This window comes from Penicillium macrosclerotiorum (assembly GCF_028827735.1).
Source record: "Penicillium macrosclerotiorum strain IBT 26536 chromosome Unknown utg000003l_segment0_segment0, whole genome shotgun sequence".
NCBI classification, from domain to species: domain Eukaryota; kingdom Fungi; phylum Ascomycota; class Eurotiomycetes; order Eurotiales; family Aspergillaceae; genus Penicillium; species Penicillium macrosclerotiorum.
The window spans coordinates 4207496-4234300 of NW_026643083.1; the positions used below are offsets into that span (position 1 = coordinate 4207496).

The window sequence follows — 26805 nt, forward strand, 5'->3', positions numbered from 1 at the left end:
CCAATCAACAACCCTCTCATCCTAGTCTTGCGAGAAGGCATTTGGTGGCCTATATAGCCTCCTGATGGACGATTCGGACCTAGGAGACATTGCACGACAGTTGTCGGACTTGGAAGTGGCGCTGTTGCTCTCCCTTGTCGCAAATGAACACTGCCTGTTCGAGACTACGGGCGGCTCGATCGATGATCTTGCTAAAGAGTTAGCTCTGGTATTGTGACAGAACTCAAGCGGTCTTTCATGCCTGAAACTGATGAACCCTCAGATATGCTCCAGCACCTTTGACCTATCATATTGCATCCTGGATTGTTCTTTGACCACATCTATTGAGGACATTCACTTTGAAATCCTTACGGCGGAGGCTCGCAAGTCTCACGAGCGCCCCTCGTATTTCAGGCTGAAAACTGGCTCCGTATGTATACCTTTTCTGTTCTGCGTTTATTTCGTGGCTATGAAGTAATTGACAGGCGTAGTCAAATAATCTTTCATCGTACGTGACCCCGACGGAGCGAGACCGCAGCAGGTCTCCTGGTCCCAAGACCCCAGGTGATGAAGGAAATGTCGTAAATGTTATTATTGCAAAGAACTTGAATATGACAAGTGATGATTTTCAAGTCCAAATGTTGCAGGTAAGAAACTCTTTGTCATCAGCTTCGCAAGTTCCAACGCTGACCTTCGCGCCCAGTTAACTCGCGCTCGAAAACTGGCTACAGAATCGGGGGTCTTATATACTCCTGCGAGCTTTACTCTGCTGCCAATAGTGGTTCGCGATGGTGACCAGCTTGATCCACCACTCAAGACACACCTTGTAAGTCTTCTTTCTTTGGACTTTCTATTTCGCCCCTGACCTAATTACGCAGAATGAGCATCTTTTTGTTTCCCATTTCCATGACCCAGCAGATGGTTATGTATACCTTGAGAACGATAGAGGGCTTTCTGATGACCATATATCTGTGTCATCTGTCATCCGCAAACCAAATCCACTTCAAAAGAGTGCAAAAGTGGACCGAACAGTAAGCCTTCGTCTGCGACTTGAGGAATCCCCTCCATCTTGTTGAACTTTTTAGTTCTAATCAGGAGCCACAATTTAGATTATAGACAGGCTCCGGGAAATGAGCGCCACGGTGACAACAAACGCGGAGGTGGTTTGCTACATCCAGGATATCGTTGTATTTTTGCGCCTCAGTCGTGCTGTTGGGGGTGGGATATCTGCGAAAGCAAATAACCAGCTGAATAAATTTGCAAGGTCAGTCCCGTCCAGAAACCTGTCCTTACAGGAGTGAAAGCATTGACTCGGCAATATTAGACTCCTGGCTCCGTTGCATGGCATTGACTATTTGACACCCTCAATTGTGGCGTTGGCCGCCAGAAAAGTGTTTCGCCATCGTATCATCGTTACGACCCCTCGTGATGACCGAAGTCTACAATATGGCAGTGACATGGGGGCAGTCTCACATGTTCTTGTTCATGTTACGCCCGACTCAATTCTCGATGGTGTTCTAGCTTTAGAACCGCCAATTTGAATCACAAGGGTCTGCGCCTCGTCTTCTTTTTGTGTTTCCTTTGGAGCTTGTTCTATTTTAATACCCCTCATGGTTTATAGTTCCGTTAAATACAGGCACTTTCCTTTTCAAGCCTAGTATGTTTGTCATGCTATGTTATAATATTATATACAACACAATATACACCATTGAATGTTCTCGACTAGGATATTTAGTCTGAGGTACTTGGCCGCAATTTCAAAAACATGTCCGTGGCCATATACTTCTGCTCGCCTTGCTCATATCTATTGCTGGTACGCTTGCGATCGACATCGAGGCATCTGTCACCATGGTCTTGGACTCTCTCGCGCTCGTTCCATGTGGTTTCTATAGATTTCGAATACGCACGCCATTCTGTTAGAACGACATCAATCTCCGTCTTCGAATCTCCAACAAGCGCGTCCATCTTGATGTCATTTCGATCGTAGCCGAAGGGGTCTTCAAGCTGAGAGCCAATCCCTTCGATTCCATAAAGAGTGAATATAACCAGGGAAACTATCGGAATTGCCCACCAGCCCATCTCGTCCACCATCGCAAATGGGAGAACGCAGCCGAAAAGGGCCAAAACTTGTTTCTGATGAATTCTTTACTTCAGAGTTAGTGATAATTGAACCCTCCAAGTTTGACTCCATTTATTTCACCAACTTACAGATGTGCCACCGGCATTGGAGTCAACTTGATAGTCTCCATTCTACCATACGCATCCAAAAGTGTATTCAACTGCGCCTGCATCTGGCTCGCACCAGGTGCATTAAACCAGCCACGCACTTCGCCGCGCTTGATGAAGCCGTCTATAAAGAAGGTTAATTGATAAGGAACCCCCAATCCCTCATCTTCGTGCCCTTCTAGCCCAGCTGGCAACAGGCCCGCATAGTCAGGATTATAGGCGGAGGTGCCGTTGTCGTCGACCTCATGTCCTAATGCGCCAAGCGACCAGGCAGCACCCCATTCTGCCCGCAGATTGTTTTTCACTGCGTAGGGGATAGCCATCAGGATTCGGATGGTACGCTCGATATCCTCCCGCTCGGCAGCGTCGGGCGGACCGCGCGTGGAGCTGTAGCTATTGGTGGTGATGGTCCGCACCAGGTTGCGCACGCAGGTGTTCATGGTACTCATCGCATTACGGCCATCCCAGAATCGGTTATAAGAGGTCTGGTTTCGAAACACAAGGATCAAACCAACGACAATGGAGAGGGAGGGGATCTGTTCGGGCAGGGTCAGTGGAAAAACGCTTCACTATTTCACAGAGCACGCACGATGCTGCTCGGTAGGCCGACAGAGTCGAAGACATAGTTATCGAGATAGACAACAAAGGCTGTAAAGACAGCATGCAGGAACAGTGGCAGCAAAATCTCTGCATGAATAGCCCCCTTAATGAAACGAAATGCGAGTGGCCAACTATGGAAACCATTAGATTTACTACTTCTTTGCATCTATGAGCATGGCTTTTACCGTCTGGGCTTTTTTCGCGCGGAAAGAAGATACGGGTGTGTCGTCCGGCGCTTGTGCTGCCGCCCGTGTAACGAAGTGTTCTGGCGACTCAAAGCCGGAGTCGGCGGCTCACTGAAGTTCAACCGCATGGTGTAACGGATGATCGGCAACGGGAAGATCGCTGCACATGTGCAGATGGCGCCGTGGGTCAGTGGTACACCTTGCCAGGCTGGTAGAGGTCGTAGAAAGGGAGGCAAAGTGATGAGGTGGTAAAATGAGCAACAAGTTTCAAGGGGGTGAACCCCGGGCGCTTGAGGTGGGGGACGCTATGATCACCATTATCCATCCATGCACGTTGACATCGTCGATTCTCCAAGCGCCACGGTGATTTTTTTAGCCAATCATCCTAACGCGATCTCCAGTTGGGTTGGAAATTGGCCTGCATGGGGGATTATTGCATACCTCGATTTTTCCCCATCCTATGGTAGCTCACGCCGATGCAACACCGTAAATAAATACTGTACTCGCATGGCTAGCTTCTAGAATTTAGCTTAGGCACTCTTCCGTATAGAATTCGGATATCAAAAAGTTCTCGAGAATATAAAGATTACTTGGAGTGTCTAGAGAAAGACCCTACGCCCCAATCACAAGATTGGTGGGAAATACCGCTTGTTGGCTACAAGCTGGCTTCGCATTTCACATGTTGAGTGATTCCCAACTCAATAAGATTGACTATGGTGCAAAGTATGGTACTATATAGTATGCTCATGAAGATACAGTTAATCGAAGACTATCACCACATTCGCTCCCAGATGCGTCGTGCCAAGTTCATCTGTGTCAGTTCGGCTCTTCGTCGCTCCTCCCATCCACCATCTTCCCAATGCTTGCACTCCTCGTCCACTTCCGCCTTGCCAGAGTACAGGTCGGCAGCAGCGGGATCCACAAACTTGGTCCGATGATAGATCTTCCAGAATGCAAACATAACCACCCAGAAGGCCACTCCGAAATAAGATGTTACAAAACCCTCCACGCTGAACGGCTTGAAAACGGAAAATCCATTGAAGATCGCCGTGAGGACTCCGATAAGGATTGCAAAGATCGTCATATAGGGCTGACACGGTGAGGCCCAGGGAACAAATGACTTTCGATCGATTCCTTGGGCTTTCAAGGCACGATACCAGCCAATGAAGACACACAACATGCCTGTATAAGTCAACACGAAGGCGATTGTCGTCAAATCAACGAACCAGTAGAAAACGGTCACCGAAGAAGTATCGGCCACAAGGAAGGTGATGCAAGAGAGGAGTGACACCGTGAGCACACAGTTTATCGGAATCCCTGATTCAGTGCATTTTAGCAGAAACTTGGGTGCCTGGCCATCTCGCGCAAGGGAGTACAGAGTCCGGCTCGAACTATAGAGGTAGGCATTCCCGCAGGACCAGCCCGAAAGCAAAATAAGCAAATTGATGAGATCCGGAAGCCCGGTAATTCCAAGGTTTTGAATGCCAATCACCCAAGGTGATGCAGCCGATCCAGCAGCTCCAGAATCAATCGCTGACATGAGCCGTGGGTCGCGCGGGCTGCAAATAATACCCACCGCCAGCACTCCGACAACGTAGAAACCAACAATGCGCCAGAATGTCATCTTGACGACTCGTGGAATGGTGTACCGCGGGTTCTGGATCTCACCTGCCGCCAAAGCAGGGAGATCGGGACCTGCGACAGAGAAGGCGGCGTAAACCATTACCGAGAAGAATCCCAGAAACCGGCCGGTAGCCCCATCTGTGTAGTATTCGAACATAACACCGTGTGTCCAGTTGCGAAAACCGTAGACATCGTGCTTGGGGTTGCCACCTACCATTGTAATAAAGGTCAGGAGTACAAGGCCGATAAGAAGAAGAATTTTCGTGGAAGCCATGATAAACTCGCTCTCCCCATAGTATTTGACAGCAACAAGATTCAGAGCTGAACAGACGACCAAAGCCATAGCAACCCACACCGCGGGATTCACGCTCGTGTTCCAGTATTGCATGACGGTAGCGACAGCCGAGTATTCGGTACAGACTAACATAACACCTCCATAGAAGTATACCCAGCCCCTAAAGCTGTTAGTCTGCGGTCTCGGTTGTGAGAACGAGGGCAGTGTTTGGGAGACCTACATCGCAAACCCAAATGCTGGATCGACAAACCGAGCAGCCAATTCGAAGATTGACCCTCGAATAGGAAGGTAGGCACACATTTCGCCAACGCTCAAGTTGACAGGCAATATAAACAAGACTCCCCAGACCATATATCCCAGAAGTAACGAGAGAGGACCGGCTTCCTGTAGATAGGACCCAATTCCGACAAAGAGACCGGTACCAATTGATCCTCCTATAGCCATCAACTGCACATGGCGTGATGCCAGGCCTCGTTTAGTCTGGCCGTAAGGCAGGACAGTGCCAGAGCTAGCATCTTCACTGCTGATGGCCGTATCTTCCGTGGATGTCTTCTTCTCTATCATGCTTGTGTACAAAGGTGACTAGAACATCGTGAGGGGTCTCCTGGCAGGCGAGCGGGGAACGTGGCCTTTGTATGCGCACTGACGATAGAGAGGCGAGTCGTCTGGGAGTTTGGTGCGGAGTCGCCAAGCATGGTGTTGCTGATAACAATGCCATCTCTCTATCGCGGACGGACAGATGTATACGGTGCCCCAGTTGATTACTCTGTAGATGTAGCATCTTGACATAGTGTTTTGAATACGATAAGAAACATCACTCGATCAGCGACGTTATCACGAAGCATCTGAAAGGGGAGGAGAAGGCGACGCTAATGAGGTCGCCAAGTGATAAGCGTATCAGGGATTGGGTGATAGGGGCTTTTACCCCGGGCGGCTTCTGAGCTTGGCTCCATTGGGGTAGGGATTCCCATTCCCCTCACCTCGGGCCTGCTTGCTGTATGTCACAGAGTTTAATTGATGAAAGTATGATTGGCAAAAAATGGTTTCATTGGCTGCTTACACGACACAATAAAGGCGGGGAATACTTATTCATCTGTGTGTATGTAGAAGGATGACCGAACTCGGCAAATATATACGTCTGTTGGCAGGAATATCTAAAAAGGGAAACGACAATGAACAGTACAAAAAGTTAGAATCCTAATTGTCAAAGCAGAATCAAAGCCCAGATGCGGAAAAGCCTCACTTAGCTTTGATGATATTACAGTTAGAGCCCCTCGGCACGTTCAACAATGTCGCTGTTCCGAATGGCCACCCCGCCACTGGCAACAGGGTTCCCAAACATCTTCATACCCGCCCATTGAAAGCTTCTCCAAAGGGTACTTGGACAGCGGCTCCGGGGAGTCGATTTCGAGATTCCACTAGGGGAATTTGGTGTAAGATAATCCGTATGGAACTCGTGGTGAGGCACGGCATTTTAGGCATCGAAAAACTGGTAATAATTGTTCTAGCCCCCAGTGAATGTTCCGGTCTGTCAATGGCCATACTAGACCCAGAGTTAGGCAAGCAGGGGGTTCCGGCTTTGCCAAGCATCATAGACCTATGGTTGACCACAAAATCAATGGATTCATAGCGTGGGCCTGGATTAGCGATGACGCGGATGACAGGTGTGCCGAGGAAATAAAGAGCCCTGTAATAAGACATGAAAATAGTATCGGCAAATCTGGAATGACAACTATATAGGCAAATGAAGTGGGCAACCAGAGGAAATTTCAACATCGATCGCTGCTCACTTTGGATCAGAATATCTAAATGTTATTTTTTTTTTGGTAGCATGTAAAAATGTGTAGTTGTTGATCATTGATTCTAGCGGGTTGAGTTTATTAAAACCCAAAGCACACCGAGTCCCCGTTGAGTCTATGACATACAGCATCTTTCATCTTCCAAAAAGTATATACATATCTAGCCAACAGCCGAGAGTGGACATTCAGAATCACAATGTACACCCTTTTTTATCCTTCATATTGTTTCCAGGATATTTGGGACTCTTTCCTTGGACTGAAGCTCCTCGGATACCTTCGCCCACACCGCCAGTCTTGCTTGTGCGTCTTCACAGAGAGGCATTGGCGTGTCTCGCCATATGCGATTGATATAGTGCCCACCACCGGTAGCCCCCACCGATCCAATCCCTTGGGTTTTGGGATCAGGACCAAACTCAGGACTAGTTGCGACGTATACAATACTCCGACTGCCTTGGAAGGGGGTGATTGCTAGCCAGTGGGCTAGAAACAGAAACAGTTTTGCGTCCAGATTTCCTCCTGTGCCAAAGCTCAGGTGATTCCAGATACTGCTATTGACATATCCAGGGTGCAAACCATTCACAACGATATGTTTGTATTTATCCTGCAGAAGAAGGCGACGCTGCAGTTCAACGATCCACATTTGATAATATAGTTTGTTGTTTGGATAAGGCTCTCCTTTTGAAGCACCCTCTCCATTAAAGTTGTTCAGATCATATTTTCCAAGGTAATGCATGCAAGAGGTTGTGCAAACAATTCGAGGTTCCTTGCTTCGGGCTATAGATTCGAGAAGCCGAAGAGTCAGAAGAGTATGGGAAAGAAAGTTAACCTGGATGTTTATTAGCATAATAACATCGCGCATAAGCTCAAAGGGCATTTGAGACAGACCTGATGTATTATTTCAAACCCATCTTTGGTAAAGTTATTTTTGATGTTTGAAGGGAAACCAGGCATCCCAGCATTGTTGCATAGCAAGTCTAAAGCACGCTGAGTAGAGAGCCATCTTTCAGCAAACGCATCGACACTGCTCAAGTCCGCCATGTCGATCTCCCACCACTCGATGGACGATGAATGGCCAGCGGACTCGGCTATCTCCAGGCACTGTTCTGCGGCAATAGAAGGGTGTAACTCCCACTTTGGAGGGTTTCGGCAACCAAGAACCAAGTTCGCACCCATCTTGGCAAATGTTTTCGCAGCCTCGAAACCAATGCCACTATTTGCACCAGTTATTATGACCCATTTCCCAGTCAAGTCAACCTCTGGAACCTCTTGATCCGTTAATGTTCTCCAGTAAGTCCCTTTAAAAGCCTGCTTGAGGCACCACAAGCCCGAGGGTGCCGGGCTCTTGGAGGCCATATTGGTTCTCTATTCTTATCTCAGGCAAAATTGTGGAGCCGGCGAATAAGCTTATATTGTAAGTTTATGATGTCACAGCACAGGAAATCAGATGCAAGAGAAAGCACTATGTACTTCGATGAAAATGAACATGTCACGTTATTGAGTCGATTTGCCCCTGAAATTAGAAAGAAGCTAACATATTGCCGCCTGCAAAGAAAGGCGGTCTGGGGCGCTCAGTGTATAAGTTGGGGCTTCTGATACAACCCCACCTCCAACCATCTGTCTAGTCTGATGGAACGGTCAAAGCTCCCAAATGAGCACGTCAAGGTCATTGAAGAACTCGAACATATCCAAAGCATCCTGCAGTGACACCCACAACGCGCTCCTTTCTTTTCTAAAGTGCGCACTGCTTGTACGTTGGCGTCGCTGATGATTCCAGTTCGTTCGCAATTCCAGCGAGAAAAATGGTTTAGATGAGTTAGGTGTCTGCTCCAGCAGTCTTCAAGAAAAAAGATGTCTCCAAAGCGTAATTTATCATTTCAAAGCATCGACCAACAACACATATATACCAGGTAGTCGAGAAGTGAGTCCCCATTGCCTTTCCACCATCACCATGTCAATTATATATTCCGGATCCTTGCCGCTGCTGCACCCCACTTCGCATAGTGTAGGGGCTTTATATATTGATTGTCTCAACATCCTTAGATAGTCGGTTTGTTTATCCGCTCATCCAGTTCGGGAGAAGGTCGTTCTAAAATGTTGTATGCGGTGGCCTCGAGAGCTAGTAGTCGCAGAGGCTGCAGTGATAACACATATCTGTACAAGATGATCAAATCAAGAATATACGTATCAACTGAGAATTTCTCGAAGTCTCATTGCAATATGACGCTCTTTAATAAATGGAGGATTTGCCTTGATGAATCCTTGCTGATTATTCATTTGGCAAGAAGATCCTTTCGTGCTCCACGAGTCAACCGTCGCTCGCTTGTCGGGTTTTACCCGCGCATTCGATAGTTAAGGTGGTCGAAGATCCTACTACTTTTATAAACGCATATCAAGAGCAGTCTAACCCAAAGCTACTCTCATCAACTAAATCGTCAACGACTACAGATATTCTATCGGCTCAATAGAGCTCAAAACACCCTCTTACACAGACTCGTCTTGAAACTCCTTCGACGGTCATGGCCATGCTCTGTCCCCTAGCTTCTGCATGAATGCAATCTAAATTAAAAACGGCGTAGTGGGTCTTATGTGCCCATCAACGGCAGCGACGATTTTATTTTATGAAACGCCGAGCCCACCGGCTCTGGGCCGGCGCAGTGCCCGCTGTGGTCCTTGCATTGACTCAAAACCTGACATTCGTCTGGCACCTGGGAATCCGACCGGGCGATTCAATAGGGCCTGGATGATGAACTACCCAGGCCACTGTGGAGACGGTGAGCCAAGCTCCAAACATGAAACCGAACTGTGGACCGTTGGCCATTGCGGCTGCTGAGGCCCCGGGCATCCGGGCTGAGCTTCGGCACGAGTCTGTGCCAATGAGGTCGGGTCAACGGTACCAGATCAGCTGGTCTGAGGATGTGGAGCTACATGGCTTGAGCTGTGCTGGAGCACAGAGCAGGGAAGGTCTTCGCTGGGACACACGGCGGTGACGGTGTTCTAGACTCGTGAGGGGTTTTTCATTTCATTTTATTTTCTCAACTTCTTCTTCTATTTTTTTTTTTTTTTGGGGACATCGATCAGACAAGGTTCAATATCAACCACGGCGAGTATCTGTGTTGATGCAGGGGACTCGATAACCCGAGTAACGGGTGAAACTGACGACAGACTGGGAAGCTGTCTGGCAGCCAGTCCGCATGGCCTTGCCTTGGATGTTTCTCTTAGATGCGTGCCGCATAGTCCTTGCGAGTGGGGACTCCCAGAATTGCGATCGATAGAACCGAGATTCTTCATAGGAATGCTCGAACCCCACGACAGTGCAGTGGCCGTTGCCTCACACGAGAGGTCTTGGCAGCTGATCCACACCATCGGCATGATAGGTTGTGCCAGGGTCAGATAATCTTATTTTGGGGTCGGATGTGCTCCCTCGGCGTTTCTCGTATGCCTCTTTTGCTACTCCGTATAGACCCTGTACTACCTACCACGTTGTCTGAGCAGGTTCGCAACACCAATTTTAATAATGAACGTGTCGATCATGCGCCATCCCGGTTCGAACCAGTTAGCGTCTTTGCTCTCCGGGGCTGGGCGGGACCCCCTCCCCCAATCGAACGCCGCATTCTCCATCGCTAAAGGGGATCGAGGGAATGGAGATTCAAATTCCGGCTGTATGCACGATGGGCAAAATCCAGATCCCCAATTTTGGGGAGGCAGATGATTATCGGCCATGCGAAGCGACAGGGAAACCGGGGGAAGAATCTATCCCTGTTTTTGTTTAGCTACGGGCCACCCGGCCCCGAGCCGCTACTCAGGGGAGAGGGAGGGAGGGGGAAGGGAATTTCCAAAGATCGCAGTCCAGTCCAGCGAGTCTCATTGAATTGTGGGCGAGACTCTACTTTGACCCGGGCTAGACGTTCTACGAGCTTCACCCAACGTAAGGCCTCCAGCAAAGGACACAGTAACTTGGGTCCAAGCAGCATTCTGGCGGACTGGATGGTGGATCGGGATGCCAGGACAGATTACCGGATTGGTCGGCTGGCCCGTCCCTGACTGGCCTGGGTCTCCATTGATGATTGTAGCTGGGCAGCGATCGACATTTCGGAGGTTGTCGCGCACAGCCTGGTCCCACGGATGAGAGAGCAGGCGAGGCGAGAGAGTGGAGGAAAGAGAGGAAGACCGGGGATGGTGGTGATCCGATGGAGATCGACTAAATTTCGATACCAATGGACGGGGACGGTGTGCCGAGGCCAGCGTACTCAGCCACCTCTGCGCAGAGTGAATGTATCCAGCATCCATCCTATCCGAGGCATTTTGGGAGGGTTGATCGGCCGACGTGTCGCGACATATCAGAAAGCCCGGGCATCAAATTAGGGGTGGAGGGGCTGCCCCCCGATGATAATAACCTAAAACGCGCACCTGAAACACAGGGGAAGAACCGGTTCTTCGTGGCTGGACTTTTGGCCCAGCAGCGCTAACCCGGTTCTCGATAGCATCGCCCTTGGGTAATCATAGTCACCGATGTAGTGACCAGAGGAGCATTGCAATGGGAGATGGGATCAGAGCCGAGTCCCAATACACCAGGATGATTCATCTTATTCGTGTACTGAGACTGCATTTTCTGTACCGAGCGTGTCCATTCCCCATTCCATATCTATGATCCAATCCGATCGGAATCCTGGGGAAATTTGACTAGGATAGGGTGACATGGGCCCGGGACGAAGTATGTTCAGTACCGTCGAGGCATGCATTGAACCCAGGGATATGGTTCTGGGCGTGGACCGAGTCAAAAACCCGTCGTGAAGGATCAATTGTCCCGACAGACCTGCAGCATTCCTAGGACGCGCGTGGTCCAGGCGAACCGTGGAACGGCGCGGGTCCCGCCGGACAAGCCGTCAACGTTCAGCGCTATTGACGATTGTGGGCAATAGTGTGCTCGGAAGAATCTATGGTAGGTATATAGTTCCGGTGATATGTCTCGGGAAGAAGTAGGGGGGGAATGGAAAGGGCAGAGAGGGGGGGGGGGGGTAATATGGGATGTTGTGAAGGCGATTGGGGGGAGTTTTAGCTCATGAGGATTGAAGGCCCGTTCGGGCCACGGGTAAACGGGCTCCGGCGGGAAGCCCAGGGGGTTTTTGGGTCGCCCCTGAACGGCCCCCGCCAAACCACTGCGGGCGCCCGGCGACGGGGGAAAACATAAGAGTTTCGTTGTCCAGAAACACCACAGCAAGACCAACAAGCCATCCAGAGGAGATCCATTATCAGATCCATTATCCGCTCATCATTTTGTCATCGCTCATCTCGCCGAGATCCCCCAGCATAGATCCGACGACATCCCCAAAGACGAGCACAACCCCCGTAGAAATCCCGAACTATACTAAGAAAAACACTATACCAACCCCCCTGGGCATCGCCTAACACCAGAGGCTCGCTAGCTCGGAGAGCGAGAGGGACCTCGTTGTTGGTCTCCACCCGCCATTCATCGAATCCTCCTTCATCTTAATCGGAGCTAAGCCCGCCCCAGTCTAGTTCGTGCACGGTCTTCTCCAGACGTTGCGCTTTCACTTTTACTCCCTTTCCATCCCCCTTCCCTGTCGTAGGGGTTTCTATCCTGTCAATTGTTCTTGCGGAGTCATTCCAATCTGTCACCCAAGGTCGGTCGTTGTCTTCGTCGTGGTGCGCCTGTGCAACCCCATCGACGCCCCTCCATCACCCAAACTCCCCCTCTCTCTTTCTCTCACAATCACCAAAAAAAATTAAGGGGTGCTGGAACTAATCACTCCACAATCTAGACAAGTCCGACCTTTTGACCCAAACCTCCGGATTTCCGGTGACGCCTGATGACTGCGACTCTCTAACATCCTCCTGAACGCTCCATTTCTCCGCCCTCCTTGAATCCCTTTGTCTGCCCGTTTCCCACCCGGCGTGGTTTCTCCTGGGGAGAATGACCGTTTCACCGCCAGCATCGCCGACGGGGCCTCCCCCGCGACCCATCAGCGCGGTGATGCGCACGCCGCGCAGCAACAGTCGCATGAGCATGAGTAGTCGCCATGGAGGAAGTCGCGCCTCGGACGAGGATGGCAAGACAGCCGTCAAAGTTGGTACGTGGTCCTCTTTCAAATCCTCCTGCTGCTCCCCTCCCCCAAAGTCGCACGATGCGCAAAACTCCAATTATGCCAGCAACGGGGTCACACCGTCCCACCGACGCTGCCAGGCACCGTCCAGAAAATAGACACCCGGCATCCCATCATCCGCTGACTCCCCCCGCGATAGCTGTTCGAGTGCGACCGCCTCTCAAGCCCGAAGATCCCGGATACGAATTGATCCCCCAACGATTCCAACGTTCCATGGTTCACGTTACAGCCCCGACGAGTGTGGCGGTAGATGTCCCGCAGGGACGCAAATTGTTTGTGTTCGATCGCGTTTTTCCCGAAACGGTCGAACAGGACGGGATTTGGGAATACCTGAGCGACAGCGTCAACTCCTTTATTCAGGGCTACAACGTCTCAATCCTCGCTTACGGTCAATCCGGCGCTGGCAAGTCATATACGATGGGTACTTCGGGCCCGAACGAGCAGAACAACTCTGGTGCAATGGGTAAGTGCGCTTCGGGAACCTCAATTCTGCGCCGCGCAGAACGCTTGGCTGATCGCGGTCTCCCCCTTCTAGGTATTATTCCACGTGCGGCCCAGGCTTTGTTCGACAAGCTGGATGGCCCGAAGCACCACCGCAACGGCTCGACCTCAACCGGCCTTCGTACCCCACAACGTTACTCCATGAGCTCTGCCTCCAGTTTCGGGAAATTGAATCTTGAGAAGAACTGGCAATTAAAAGCAACCTACGTTGAGGTATGTTGTGTCGCAAAACAAATTGAGGAACGACAGGATATTCTGGATAGCTGGCTAATCCTCTTTCTTTTCCGATAAAGATCTATAATGAACAGCTCAGAGATTTGCTTCTCCCGGACTCTGCCTCCTCGACCGATCGTGGCAGCGTCACCATCCGCGAAGATGCCAAGGGACGCATCCTTCTGACGGGTTTGCACCAGGTCAGTATCAATTCGTTCGAAGATCTGATCGGAGCCCTCAACTTTGGTTCGACAATTCGTCAAACCGACTCCACGGCCATCAACGCCAAGTCGTCCCGATCCCACGCAGTCTTCAGTTTGAACCTCATCCAGCGCAAATCTTCGGCAAACCCGACTTCCCCGAAGGAAAAACGCATGTCGATGCCGGTAGATTCATTCTCGAGCGGTGAAACTGTTACTGTTGATAGTAAACTCCACTTTGTGGATCTGGCAGGCAGTGAGCGTCTCAAGAACACAGGCGCCTCTGGAGAGCGTGCTCGGGAGGGTATCTCGATCAACGCTGGCCTCGCAGCTCTCGGCAAAGTCATTTCTCAACTTTCTTCTCGCCAATCTGGGTCTCATGTATCCTACCGTGATTCGAAGCTCACCCGCCTCCTGCAAGACTCCCTGGGTGGTAACGCCATTACATATATGATTGCTTGTGTCACTCCCGCCGAATTCCATCTGAGCGAGACTCTCAACACAGTCCAGTACGCACAACGGGCCCGAGCGATCCAAAGCAAGCCTCGTATTCAGCAAATTGCCGACGATGGCGACAAGCAAGCTCTGATTGATCGTTTGAAAGCCGAGGTCGCCTTTCTCCGACAACAGATCCGTAACGCCGAAGGCTCCGATCGCCGTGAGGCAGTTTCTGCCGAACGGAGTGAGCGCAAGAATGAACGTGAGATTCAGCTGCAGAACCAGCTGCTCGACGTTCAAGAGAGCTACAATGCCCTTAGTCAACGCCACACCAAGCTGATTTCTCATCTGGCTAACGACTCGGGCGCCACCAATGGCGAGACCAATGAAGCCCTAACCGAGGTCGGAGAGAGCTCCATCGAGCGCATTCAACGATCCAAGTCATTTGCGGAGTCTGTGGAGCAAGTCGTTCTAGAATACGAAAAGACCATCCAGAGCCTCGAGTCCTCCTTGTCCGACACTCGAGCTTCCCTGTCCTCTACTGAAAGCACCCTCTTGGAGCGCGAGACCAAATGTACTTATGTCGAGACAGTCAATGCACAGCTCCAATCCCGAGTTCAGAAGCTCCTTGATCGGGAGGCCAGCACCGAGACCTACCTCCATGAATTAGAGGGCAAGCTCGACGGCGCTTCTACGGGAGAGGAAAAGCACGAAACCATCGTTGCCGAGCTGCGCAAGGAACTCAGCCGCGCTCGCGACAATGAAGTCAGCTGCGAGGAATACATTTCCACCCTGGAAGACCGCCTCGCGGAGTCTGACCAGGACATGGAGCTGATGCAGCGTGAGGTGATCCGGTTAGAACATGTCATCCAGCGCCAGCGAGGCCTTGGAACTCTTGACAACCTGCTTCATGACCTTGACAACCGTCATCAGCAGAACGGCGATCAGCACGCTGGTGTCAATGGGTTGGATGGTTCTACCGCTTCCGCCCCGGCCAAGACTCCTGTTTTCCACCGTCACACCCCCTCTTTGGACGTCCTCAACGAAGCAGCGGAAACTGCGATTCCAGAGTCCGATGAGGACCTGGCTGAGCCCATCCCCGAGGCTGATGAGGAGATTGTTGAGGAGACTGAGAAGATTCGTGAGCAGCCTGGTGATGACCTCAAGGTTTTGGAACACGTTACCAACAACCTCCAAGTTCGCCGGATCGATGCCATCTACGATGAGCCCCTTACCAGCCCTGCCCAGTCCCAGTTTGTAGCTGACAAACTTGAGACCGTTACTCAGGAGCTCTTTGACCTGCGTCTCAGCCACGAAAACACCATGAACGACTACGAAATGCTCGAGGCGAAGTATGAAGAGGCACTGAAGGCTCTCGCCGAACTGCGCCAGGACAAGCTTGACGAAGCGCTTCACCCGCCTCCCGCTGTGCAGAACGGCGTTTCCCGCCCGGTTTCTTTTTTAGAGGATGGACCCGCTCCGAGCTCGAAGTCTGGAGCACAACACTCATTCTCACAATCGCTCTCCTCGGAATTGTCCTCGGCCGGGGAATCGCCTGCTTTGCGCGGGCTTTCTGAATACTCTAGACAAGATGGTACAGAGACACCCGCAACTCCGGTTGCCTCCTCTGTTGTCGCCCCCGCCGACAATGAGGAAATGGAGAAGATGCGTAAGATGCTCGCTGAGCACCAAGAGGGTGCTGATCAGATGACCCAGAAATACGCCGAGCTTCAGACCGAACACGAGGAGATTCTTAGCCTCGTTGAAAAATTGAAGGCTGAGGCCGAGGCCCAGCGTACCAAGTCTAGCCCGCCTTCTACTCCTGGCTTCAAGATGATTCGCCGGATGACCAGCCAGAACCTTCTTTCTGGAGTCGACCGTGCCCACCGCTCGTTGACTGCGCTGCGGACTATTGCGAGCGAGGAGCTTGCAAGCAAACCAGACACTCTTCAGAGCTTTGAGACTCACTTGGACGCTACGATGCACGAACTGTCGACCCGTATGGAACGCCTTCAGTCTCTGGAGGCTGAGAACCACAATGTGAAGAAGGAAATGGAGATGAAGGCCACTATTATCTCTGGTCTCACTCGCGAAAGATCCAGTCTGCAGGGTGCCTCGTCTGTCGATATGGCTCTGGTTTCCCAGCTTCGCGATCAGGTCGTCCACCAGGAGAACCAGATCAACGAACTCCGTGAGGCTCACGAGGCCCGCGAGAAGCAGCTGCTTGCCGAAATCGAGAACCTCACTGCCCTTCTGAAGAGCCAAGAGGTTGCAACTAAAGCCCTGGATGCCGGCGCTGAAGAGCAGGATAAGAAGATCGATGCCCTTGAAGGCGAGTTGACGGCCTGGAAGGGCAAGCATCAGACTGCTTTCGAATCTCTGCAGTCATCGGAGAAGCAGCTTGCCACCACCCTGGCGGAACTCGAGATTGCATTAGCTTCAGTTGAGACCATGCGCTCCGAGCGAGTCAACATCAGTGACGGCTCTGCTGATAAGGAGGCTGCGGCGCAGGCCCTTGAGACCGAGCGGGCTGAGCAGCAAGTGCTTGTGGATGGCCTTAAGAAAGATATTGAAGAGCAGAAGGCAACCATTTCGACACACTTGGACACTATCGCTTCTCTTGAGAAATCGCACACTACTGCCCAAGAACAGTTGGCTGCTCACCTTGCCTCGAAGGAAGTTGATACTGGTGATGCCGATGCTCACAGTGCTCGTATCGCGGAGCTCGAGCGGGAAATTGCAAGCCAAAAGTCCTCCATTAATTCCCACAAGACCGGTCTCGAGTCCCTCCAGGAGTCTCACAAGCGTGAACTGGCGGAGCTCGAAGACCGCACTAAGGCTGCCGTTCAAGCCGAGCACGATGCACGTCTCACTGAGAAGGATGCTGAGCATGACAAGTCGATGGCATCCTTGCAGAAGGACATCGCTGATTCTCGTGATGAATTGGTCAATCTTCTCAAGTCTGTTTCGTCTCTGCTTGCTTCCGATGTCACTGCAGCTACGTTGACGGATCAGATCCAGGACGTTCTTGCCCAGAAGCAGCACTTCTCTGAGAAGTATGCTGAGCTCATGGATACCAATGAGGTTCTCCGCAAGCAAATTGATGCTAGCGGAGATATTGAAGAGTTGACGAAGAAGAACGCCTCCCAGGAGGCCAAGGTTAACGAGCTGGCTCTCTTGGTCGCTACCTTGGAGGATACTCTTCGCCAGAAGGACGAGCAAGTTAAGAAGAAGGAGGCATTGGTGGAGGAGATTACCGTTGAGAAGCAAAAGAGCGTCCGCTTGGTGGAGGAGCTTGAGGAGCAGATCACCAACAGCTTCGATCAGCACCACAACCGTCTATCTGTCATCCAACAGGAGCGTGACCAAGCGCTCGAGGATGCCAAGGCGAAGATTGTTATTCTTGAGAAGGACATTGAGACCTACCGTGTTCGAATCGAGCAGCTCGAGCTCCAGCTCAAGAACGGCACTTCGGACGGTTCTCACGACCGCAGCAGCTCGCTTACCTCTAACCTGCGCAAAAGCTCGTCTGCGGCGTCTTTGCCATCTCCTCCGCCAGCGATTCCCCTTCCTCCCCTGCCAACTATTGCATCCGGCTCTAGCAGCGTCTCTCCGCCCAACTCTCGCCATGCTAGCAAGGAGCTGGTGAATGCCCAGGTCAACGCTCAGATGGTTGAAGACCAGGAAGCCCGAATCCGTACCATCGAGAAGCACCTGTATGCTGAGAAGCAGCTGACTGCCACCCTCGAGGAGGCTCTCGGCGATCTCGAGGCTCAGAGCAACAAGGTCAAGACCGACTGCGAGGCTTGGAAAAAGAAGGCCTGGGGACTGGAGGACGAGCTGTCGACTCTCCGCAAGGAGCGCAACTCTGCCCGTCTTTCTCTTCAGGCTGTAGAGGAGGAGCGCAGTGCTCGCAAGGAGGCCGAGGCTGCTCGGGCCCAACTGGAGGAGCGCATGAACGCCCTTAACAAGAAAAAGAAGAAGAGCACGCTCAACTGCTTCTAAGCTCTCGTGACCAACCTTTTCACCTACTCGTCCCCTCAAAAACGCGTGTTGTGCTTTAACGTCTGTCATTGCCGCTTTCCCCCCTGAATGTAAACTGGGCCTGGTTTTTTTTGGATACTTGTTTCATACCCTTTGCCCCCCTTTTTTTCCATATTTCACACTTTCCGTTTCCTTCCTCTCTGATTACGCCCCTCTGCAAGACCCACCTATTACCCATATCCCCGACCAAATCCCCTGTATTATGACATCGCCTGCTTTCTTTTCATCGTCGATCCATCGATACCTCTTCCGCTTCTGCTTCTGCTCCGTGCCTATAGTCGACCACCTTGATGCACAATTTTTTTTTCTCTTCTCGACTATGTTTCCTTTTCTGTTTCACATAATTCTTCGGTTCCCTTCTTGCGCCTGCAATGAACAACCCTCTTTTATGACTGGTAGATCCCAAGCCTCGGTTTTTGTGATCTATCTCCAACTGTACATTCTGTTATCTGTCTCTAGATTGACTGGTGCAAAAGGTTTTCACGCCATTCGGGGGTTCTCTTTGTTTACACTGCAATAGTCCTTGGTTATTTTGCGTCTTGTACCTTCTTTTGATTACTATTGGAACCTCTTCCCCTTTGACGGAAAACTTAGCACGTATATTCAAAAGATGTGCTCTTCTCATTTTGTAGTGTAAAGCACTGGCTGGTGGCGTCGCCGTTGGCATGATGCTGCTTCGCTTTTAGGTAACTTTGGCTGACGTCAAGTGTTCAGTGTCGAGTGTAGAAATAAGCACAAGTCCATAGGATCTCCGTCACCAAGAAATTTTGCATACTTTATTAAGGCACTTCCTTATCCGATTTGGCTAATCATAGTCCATTTTCTGCGTCCCGAAACTGGCGCAACCACCCTCCTCTTGTAGAATGATTCTTTTCTACTTTCAATAACGTAATTATGAGGATTTATCACAGTAACAAGGTGTGCAGATCCCAAAAATTGCGATAGGGAGAGTAAGCTAATTCAACGAGCATCACGTTTACATTAGTCTTCCTTGGACTTTAGTCTTCCTCCCTGGTCCCATCTATAGTAGAAGTCTGGTTTCCACCACCAGAAAATGAAAAAGGAGATCGTGTATATGCCACTCACGACAGACTGGACATAATAAGGTTCTGGGAAGCAAACAATCACTATTGACACACCTGCGCTCAAGAGCCAGTAGGTGAATCGAAGCCAACTCTTTCTCTCGCTTCGGATAATTGCGAACAGTTGCAGTATTATAAACACCCAGAAAGGTATGAACGCAAATATTATCGGCACCATTATAGGTATCACGATGGAATACCTGTAGAAAATCCGTTAGCAATTCGACGCTCTTTCATCATCGAGATTATGGTATCCAACCAGAGAACAACAAAAGCAAACAAAAGGCGCCACCAGGTCCGTCCTTGGGCAAGCCCTTGCAAAAGTACTCGAATAATACTTCCAATAACAAGTGGCACAAGTATTGTGCCAACCATGAGCGGCATTGCAATCGCGAAAAAGGTCACTAGGGACCATGTTTGGTTGGTTCCGGAATCCACGATAAGCTTGTTCGAAGTGGTCCCATCAATAACTGTGGCGTTTCGCCAAAACGGCTGAGGGGTGGTGTACTGGTTGAGATTCATGCCCAAAAAGCTCTGACGAATCAGCTGAGAGATTTTGAAGTAGTGGTATCGAGAACTTACGGTCACAAATGAGAGAGGCAAATATAATGCAGCGAGAATCCCCAAAATGCTAGTGCGATGGATTTGAAGCAAGTCCAGATTTTCTCGAAGATCGTGACGTATATTTGAGATCCTAAGTAAAGACGATTCGACTTCATCGTGCAGGTAGTCTAGATCCTTCATAAACAGTTCAAGATGACGAATCTGGTTCATCTCCTCATCAGCACGAGGCCCTTGAATAGAGTTGATTCTGTCTAGTAGTGACTGCAGAGTTTGTTTGTTTGCCCTGCAGCAAGACTTGGTAACAAGGTGGCAATCTTCCAGATGAAGGAGATATTGCATTTTGCTCCCAGAGGGTCGAAGTCGTCCTTCATAAACCTGAGCAAGTTAGCTCATGCGTGTCATCCATTCTTGCGATCCGTGATGCCTACCAGATAATTAATCTCTTTGCACGCCCGTGTCGTGAAAGTGACAAATCCAGCAATGACCTCTGAACATACAGCTTCGAAGAGGTGGAGGATGTATGAAAGACTAAACATATTATGCTCTAGAACATGTGTGAAGAACTTGCCACTTCGCAACTTGGCTAAGGTATTATGAGAGTTCACAACCACAATTGCCCGTCTCACCTGCTCGTATTGACTGGATGTCAAAATAACATCCAAGGTCTCTGCTTGAGGATGTTTTCCATACGGCCGGAACACGTATACTGAAAGGTCAGTCGCGTAGTGCGGAGCACGAATCCATTTGAATTCAAACTTCAATGGCACGTGAGGAACAATGTTAATGGGTGCATGGCCCTCTATAATGCATGATTAGTGCAAATCCAAATTTGTAAGTAGGTCAGGTGGTGTACGATCAGATGGTAACTTCGGTTGCCACGACGAGAGAGAAAGCTGCTTTGCATGAAGGCTTTCCATAACCTCGGCCATTATTTCATCACTCAGTCTCCATTGAATATGTAATATCCGTATAATCATTTCACTCAGCGAAGAATAAGCTTGTTGCCGGCGGTCATAGGTGATTAGAAATAATTTGTCAATGAAAGAGAACGCACGGCCGATGTTCGTGGTATCAATGGAAATGACGCAGACTTCGAACACAGCATCGTCATTTATTTCTCTAGAAGAAAGAATCCTCTCGAGACACCCGGACCAAGTATCATTTTTGCTGAAATTAAGTTCATCTGTATTAGTCGCTTTGTACATAAAGATACGTTCGGCTGTGCGAAGGTTGGGTCGTCGGGCGATTTTGCGATAGTTCTTCTTCAGTGACTCGTGGCCCGAGAGAATTTCAAAGACCTTATCAGGAATCGTGTCACGCCGAGACTTGGTGTCTTTAGCATCGTTTTCCACTAGTAGAGTAGTGTAAGTGAAAACTCACATTCATTCTGAGACTTTCTCCTATCGATATCTCCAGTCTTCGGTGGCTCTGCTGCTGGGAAGTCTGTCTTCTGCCGTCAGCGGAAAGGCTGGTTTGTCGAGATAGGTTTTCCAAGTCGATTTCAGTTCCAAGAAGAGGCGATTCAATAAGCATTTGTCTGGAAGACGCCGCCATGGTGGCGAGTATCGCGCGAGGTGCTTTTGCGTGCTAACCAAATCGAAACAGCACGGCCGTCCACCTGAATATATGAGTTGAATTATTTTTAGGAGAAGTAAAGATTACTTTCATAATCTCCACTCTCAAAAGCAGAGATGATATGATCTATATGATCTATATAACCTGGGTTCTTGTGATGTGGCCCAACTCGGGGTTCTCGGAGTAGGGCTGAGCAGGTGCAATCCACATCAGCCGTGGCAGAGCCTCAAAGAGGGGTTTTATTGCCCCGTATTATTATTTACACGTGATCTTCAGCTGGAAGTCCGCAGTTGAGAAAAAAAAAGTAGCTGAAGTAATGGTAAGCGAGCAGACAACTTCACAACTCCATAGTGAAAGCAATGTTCTGTAGCTTAATATTCTACTACCCATGATCTGCTGTGCGTTCCGTATTTACTTGATCCTTGAGGGGGATGTCTAGATCCTCTGACAGATTTTCCGGCCGTTGGTACACATGAGAGAATGGGAAATCTGCTTCGATATTATCGCTTGCATCGCTTAGTTTTGTCACTATAGCCTCTGCCATCTGTGACACGGGTAGCGCCCCACTGTGGATCATGTAATAGATAACCTCATGCTTTGAAGGGTCTTAACTTAGCGCCATCTTGAAGATACGTAAGCAACAATGCAAGTGACTACAAGTAACAGGCTTACTCCAGAAAACTCCCAACACGGACTAGTGTCTTTTGGACGGTGTAGACAGAATAATTCGAAGAGTGTGGGTCGTTGCACCAGTTTCAGGACGTACTATATAGGTCGCATAGAAGAATAATTGAAAAGAGCAGAATCAAAGGGTAACAACAATCTTGGAACATGCCTAGAGGTATATAGAAAGCATGATACTCTCTCTTTAATACTATTGCGTTGAGGCCGACGAATTTCCTGGTCCTACGCTGTCTGTCTGTTATAATACTACTTGCTGGGTAGCGGCCTGTCATTTAGATGAAAAAAAATAATGAATTTTATATCACGAATGGACTCATCGCCGACTTTTCAAGGTAGAAGTAGCCCATCCTTCGTATCGACTACCACATGAGCAACTTCTGCGAGCCACTGCTCAAGAATATTCGCAATTGTCTAAAAAATTGAATTGATACATTCTAGGGCATGGTAAATTCAAGATTAGTTGAATGCATGAAAATAGATGAGAGCTGATGCCGGAGAGATTATCAGAGCGAAAGCAAGCCACTGATCTGAATATTTAGTTGGGTGGGTACATATTGTTTAGATGCGTACTGTGGGCGCCGACTCATATGATTGCTATTGCGATGTCCGCTTTTTAATTCTTGCGGACCGTCGTGCAAAACGCCGCGCGAACTTGTAATGATGATGCTTCCACCCCAGCTGGAGTAGATCACGCCCATCTCGATCTATCACCTTCACATTCGCGCCGTTTGCCAACAAACAGTCGATGACTTCCTCTGAATATCCAAACGCAACGGCTTTCTGCAGAGGAGTCATCGCCTTTCCATCAACAGCCTCAATATCGGCACCCTTATCTAGTAAAAGCTGGACGATCTTTTGTATTGGCTTCACAATCCCGCTCCAGACCACTGAATGCAGAGGCGTCTGTCCGCTCCCGTCTCTTGCATCGACTTTAGCTCCATTTTCGAGCAGGAAAGCAGCCGCGTCGAGACATCCCTCCCGAGCTGCCTGATGAAGTGGCGTACCTGAATCCTTTCTCTGCGCGTGTATATCAGCTCCTTTCTCTAAGAGAAACTTAATCACCTCTACATTGCCACTAAACGCAGCCAGGTGGAGCGGAGTAGTGCCGTCATCAGAAGTCAGAGTGATATCCGCACCCCGTCCCACCAAGACCTGCACCATCTCTTCGTCGGGCAACCACGCTGCCTTGTGCAGAGGTGTCCAGCCCTGTCTGCTCCTGCCGTGTATATTCGCACCGCTATCGAGTAACAGGAGGATCAAGCAGCGGTACTCGTCGAGCAAGCTGTCCACGGCTCGAGGGTCAACCGTCCACCCGAAATACTTTCGGCTATCCCATATCCCCCTCGTGCTATGTCGAGCGCCTAATGCTCTGCTCACCACGCAATCTGCTGAGTAGTCGTCTTCCTTGGCATCAAAGTCTGCCCCGGCTTCGAGGGCGTACCGCGTGGCCATCAAGCTGCCAATCCGGATTGCCCACCAGAGGGCGGGTGTTGGGCCTCGGGGTTGGACGGCACGGCGGTATAGATAGGGATTGAGCAAGGAATGAATTCGCAGGCATGTCCGTGCGAGGGCGCTGAGGTCACGGTCTTTAGGTATCTTGTCCGCTATGAGCAGCAGACAGTCTGCGGGACACTCAGAGAGGTAGCTCATTACAAATATTTTTTTTCTCCTCGTTATGCTCGCATGGACTTTTTTTCAGGCTCTTTACTCTGCATCGAGTTTGAACGTCAAAGTGTAAGCGCGGGAGCGTCGTCGAATTTCCGCCTTCTTGGCCAATCACCCTAGTGCCGCCGCAACACGAGCTCCAAATACGAGGCGGTCGATTTTTCACTCCACGCATATTGAAGCCTGTCATGGCGATATGTCAGGGAGAACGGAAAGCTGGCATGTCAAAAATTCCAAGCATCGCTCCATGATGGACACTAGAGGATTCTCTGATAGCGGGTCGTCCTATCGGCGAAGACGGTGGTCGTTTGACCCCAATCTACTTATAGAGGTTCTGTACAGTGAATTTGCCTTGCCCGACTGCGGTAATTTATAGGCTAGCTGAAAACGAACCTGTCGGTGCATAGTTGAAGATGATGTCTTACCACATAAAATTATTCGTAATCATTGGCATAAACGACGAGGCCTGCTGAAAGCGATTGTTGGATCAGACAGTGATCCAGGGAGTATAACACTCATCGGAGCAGAAGTTAGACAGTTAGGACGGTATTCAACGTATTGGTTGGGTGATAATACACCCTTATTAAATTCAATAATACCAATGAGAATGGGGAGCAGAGTTTCTTAAGAGGGATGTTACTTGTTGGTTTGAGAATTAGAAACATCCGCTAGATTATTCAAAGGTATAGAAAATCCCCGTGTTATAGCTCATGTCGAGTGCATTGTCCTCTCCCTTTGATGCTGTTCCACAATTGTAGCATGGATTGCATCTTTCTTCAGAGCGACAATAAGTATCTACGTTGGGATAGTGTCTCGCTCAGCCCGGAAATAACAAAAGATAATATGTGTAATAATCGAACTAGGAATAGGTGTAGGAAAATAAGTTTTTGACTATCAGCATATGCGTTGCTTGTCTCTGAGATTAAAGGAGCAAAAACTTTGGAGCAACATTATAGAGGCGTAACGCTAGCGCGTTACAATTTCCAGGTCCAGGGCTTCCCCGCAGCTCCCTCGAGCCTCACCCAGAAGGTTGCTAAACTGGCAGCAAACAGCAAGACTCCAACCGTGATAGTTGCTCTTTCGTAATTCCATGGAGCTGATAATGCCGACTGGCCTGGCAGCAACAAGCCAGTCAAGGGAGTTCCCAGAAAAGCGCCAATTCCTCGAATAAGGTAAAGTGCGCCGTTTACCGAAGTAAAATGCTGCACGCCAAAAAGCTCGATCAAACTGGCTGGGAACAGTGAAATATATGCGCTACCAAAGCACCCGTAAAATATAGCAAACAAGATGAACAAAACATCGCCCGCAGTACCAGAGATGGCAGTCCTGGCAAAGGTAGATGGGAGCCAGAAAGCGAAGACAGTAACCGAACTTAAAATTGTCGTTAAGAAGAGCACATTCAGTCGCCCAAATTTGTCGGCACAATACCCAATCACAATACGAGAGACAAAATTCGACGCATTGCTTATCGTGATGAAATTATCCGCCATAGTATCGCTATAGCCGAGGGATCGGGCAAATGCTGCATAAAAGAACAGCGGGGTCGCATATCCCGTTGACTGCAAGAAGCAGCCCAAAGCCTGCGCAACAAATTTCTTAGACTTAGCGACTTGCCAGTTCACTAAGGGGACTTTGATCCACCCGGATCTCTTCGAGGTGCCGACTATCTGACCGCGCACTTTAGCTTTGAAGCTTGGTTCCCAGCGCAAAGTGAATCCGGCTATAGGCACAAAGAGAATGACCAGGCAGCCCGAGATGCGCAGCGCGTTGCGGAATCCGATATGGGACGTAATGGCCCGCAGAACCGGCGGCCAAACCATACCCCCACATGCAGAGCCCGAAATCACAATACCCATGGCCAGGCCACGGCGCTTGTCAAACCATGTCGGCGCGACAGACATGGTGGGCACATACGCCATGCAAGTGCCTATACCAACTAGGAGACCCTGGGTCAGGGCGAATTCCCAGACATACTCGCTCAGACTGGCGAGAATACATCCGAGGCCGAAGACTATACCCCCGGACATGATCACGGGTTGCGGACCGTATAGTTTCGCCCAGTTCATTGCAAACGGCCCGCCCATAGACATGATCGCGATAGACATCGTGCCGATCAGACTGATGATAGAAGAGGATGTCCCTGTGAATGGGGTATTGGGCTGATTTGCCATCTCCTCGTAGATGGCTTGATACACGCCGTAGGCAAAGATGATTGCGCAGGTCATGAACATAGTGATGAACCCGGCCGCAACAATCATGACTTGGCGGCTAGATGAGGATAGTCAGTCATTAGTCGGCGCTCGATTGCGAAAGCTTGGCAGTACGCAAAGCAAAGCTGGGGTACCAGATGTGGGACTTACAGTTTGGTTGGCGCAGAGACCTGCTCATCTTCCTGTAGGGTAAGGGCCTGTACAGCGTGTTCGTCCTCGGCTCCATTGGAGGCTACTTGGGTTCTGTCGTGGTCTCCCATGGTGCATAATCTCAGGAGCTCAGCAGGGCTTCATGGAACAGCGAAGGGAACGAAAAAAGAAATCATTGCAATGATCTAATCGCCGAGAACTCCGAGTCAGAGGGCCGAGTGCACGGCATCAGCCGTGGTACCCTTTCCCGTCCCTTGCGGAGATCTCCACCAACCAGGCTGAATTCCTTGAATTGGGATTCCCCGGATTTTGGCCATAGCGAAGGCTCCTCGGAAAATCCTGAGAGGGCTTTTAAAGCTGTTAGTATGCGAAGACCTTGAAATAGTGCTTCTCTTCGAAGACTTGACATAGATGTCATTTTGCAGTCCTCATTACTTGCTCCATAACAAAATAACATGCTCGATGGTGAGGGAATGGCGGCACAATCCATATCCACCGGCAAATGAGGGAAGCCGTTTATCCGAATGGCCCAATCTTGTGCTAAGTTGCAGCGGGGAGTGCCAGAGTAGCGTTCCTGAATGAAGGACCATGGTTGGTTTCATTCGGCAAAAGTGCACGATGATAGCAATAGGCAAACACAATTACATATT

The 26805-nt window shown here is 49.9% G+C and overlaps 9 protein-coding genes across 9 annotated transcripts; 3 read left to right on the top strand and 6 right to left on the bottom strand.

Moving 5' to 3' along the window:
• Window positions 1–64: 64 nt before the first annotated feature.
• On the top strand, window positions 65–1520 carry N7462_004413 (uncharacterized protein; the record flags this gene model as incomplete). The annotated part of the gene is made up of 7 exons (XM_057076139.1): window positions 65–208; window positions 263–409; window positions 471–626; window positions 683–805; window positions 858–1010; window positions 1089–1243; window positions 1304–1520. 7 exons carry the CDS (start codon window positions 65–67, stop codon window positions 1518–1520), a joined length of 1095 nt encoding a protein of 364 aa, XP_056935644.1.
• Window positions 1521–1710: 190 nt separating this feature from the next.
• N7462_004414 (bestrophin family protein) lies at window positions 1711–3118 on the bottom strand (the record flags this gene model as incomplete). Its single annotated transcript, XM_057076140.1, has 4 exons — window positions 1711–2122; window positions 2188–2741; window positions 2795–2936; window positions 2991–3118. The coding sequence occupies 4 exons, from the start codon at window positions 3116–3118 to the stop codon at window positions 1711–1713; spliced, it is 1236 nt and encodes a 411-aa protein (XP_056935645.1).
• Window positions 3119–3762: 644 nt separating this feature from the next.
• Window positions 3763–5472, bottom strand: N7462_004415 (putative proline permease; the record flags this gene model as incomplete). The annotated part of the gene is made up of 2 exons (XM_057076141.1): window positions 3763–5068; window positions 5129–5472. 2 exons carry the CDS (start codon window positions 5470–5472, stop codon window positions 3763–3765), a joined length of 1650 nt encoding a protein of 549 aa, XP_056935646.1.
• A 1452-nt stretch (window positions 5473–6924) lies between these two features.
• Window positions 6925–8060, bottom strand: N7462_004416 (uncharacterized protein; the record flags this gene model as incomplete). Its single annotated transcript, XM_057076142.1, has 2 exons — window positions 6925–7533; window positions 7593–8060. The coding sequence occupies 2 exons, from the start codon at window positions 8058–8060 to the stop codon at window positions 6925–6927; spliced, it is 1077 nt and encodes a 358-aa protein (XP_056935647.1).
• A 1436-nt stretch (window positions 8061–9496) lies between these two features.
• Window positions 9497–9694, top strand: N7462_004417 (uncharacterized protein; the record flags this gene model as incomplete). Its single annotated transcript, XM_057076143.1, has 1 exon — window positions 9497–9694. The coding sequence occupies one exon, from the start codon at window positions 9497–9499 to the stop codon at window positions 9692–9694; it is 198 nt and encodes a 65-aa protein (XP_056935648.1).
• A 2945-nt stretch (window positions 9695–12639) lies between these two features.
• On the top strand, window positions 12640–18186 carry N7462_004418 (uncharacterized protein; the record flags this gene model as incomplete). The annotated part of the gene is made up of 3 exons (XM_057076144.1): window positions 12640–12796; window positions 12969–13543; window positions 13624–18186. The coding sequence occupies 3 exons, from the start codon at window positions 12640–12642 to the stop codon at window positions 18184–18186; spliced, it is 5295 nt and encodes a 1764-aa protein (XP_056935649.1).
• A 1307-nt stretch (window positions 18187–19493) lies between these two features.
• Window positions 19494–21425, bottom strand: N7462_004419 (uncharacterized protein; the record flags this gene model as incomplete). The annotated part of the gene is made up of 5 exons (XM_057076145.1): window positions 19494–19841; window positions 19890–20246; window positions 20300–20670; window positions 20725–21196; window positions 21252–21425. 5 exons carry the CDS (start codon window positions 21423–21425, stop codon window positions 19494–19496), a joined length of 1722 nt encoding a protein of 573 aa, XP_056935650.1.
• A 1299-nt stretch (window positions 21426–22724) lies between these two features.
• N7462_004420 (ankyrin repeat domain-containing protein) lies at window positions 22725–23780 on the bottom strand (the record flags this gene model as incomplete). Its single annotated transcript, XM_057076146.1, has 1 exon — window positions 22725–23780. One exon carries the CDS (start codon window positions 23778–23780, stop codon window positions 22725–22727), a length of 1056 nt encoding a protein of 351 aa, XP_056935651.1.
• A 989-nt stretch (window positions 23781–24769) lies between these two features.
• On the bottom strand, window positions 24770–26265 carry N7462_004421 (uncharacterized protein; the record flags this gene model as incomplete). Its single annotated transcript, XM_057076147.1, has 2 exons — window positions 24770–26063; window positions 26156–26265. The coding sequence occupies 2 exons, from the start codon at window positions 26263–26265 to the stop codon at window positions 24770–24772; spliced, it is 1404 nt and encodes a 467-aa protein (XP_056935652.1).
• Between the last annotated feature and the right edge of the window lie 540 nt (window positions 26266–26805).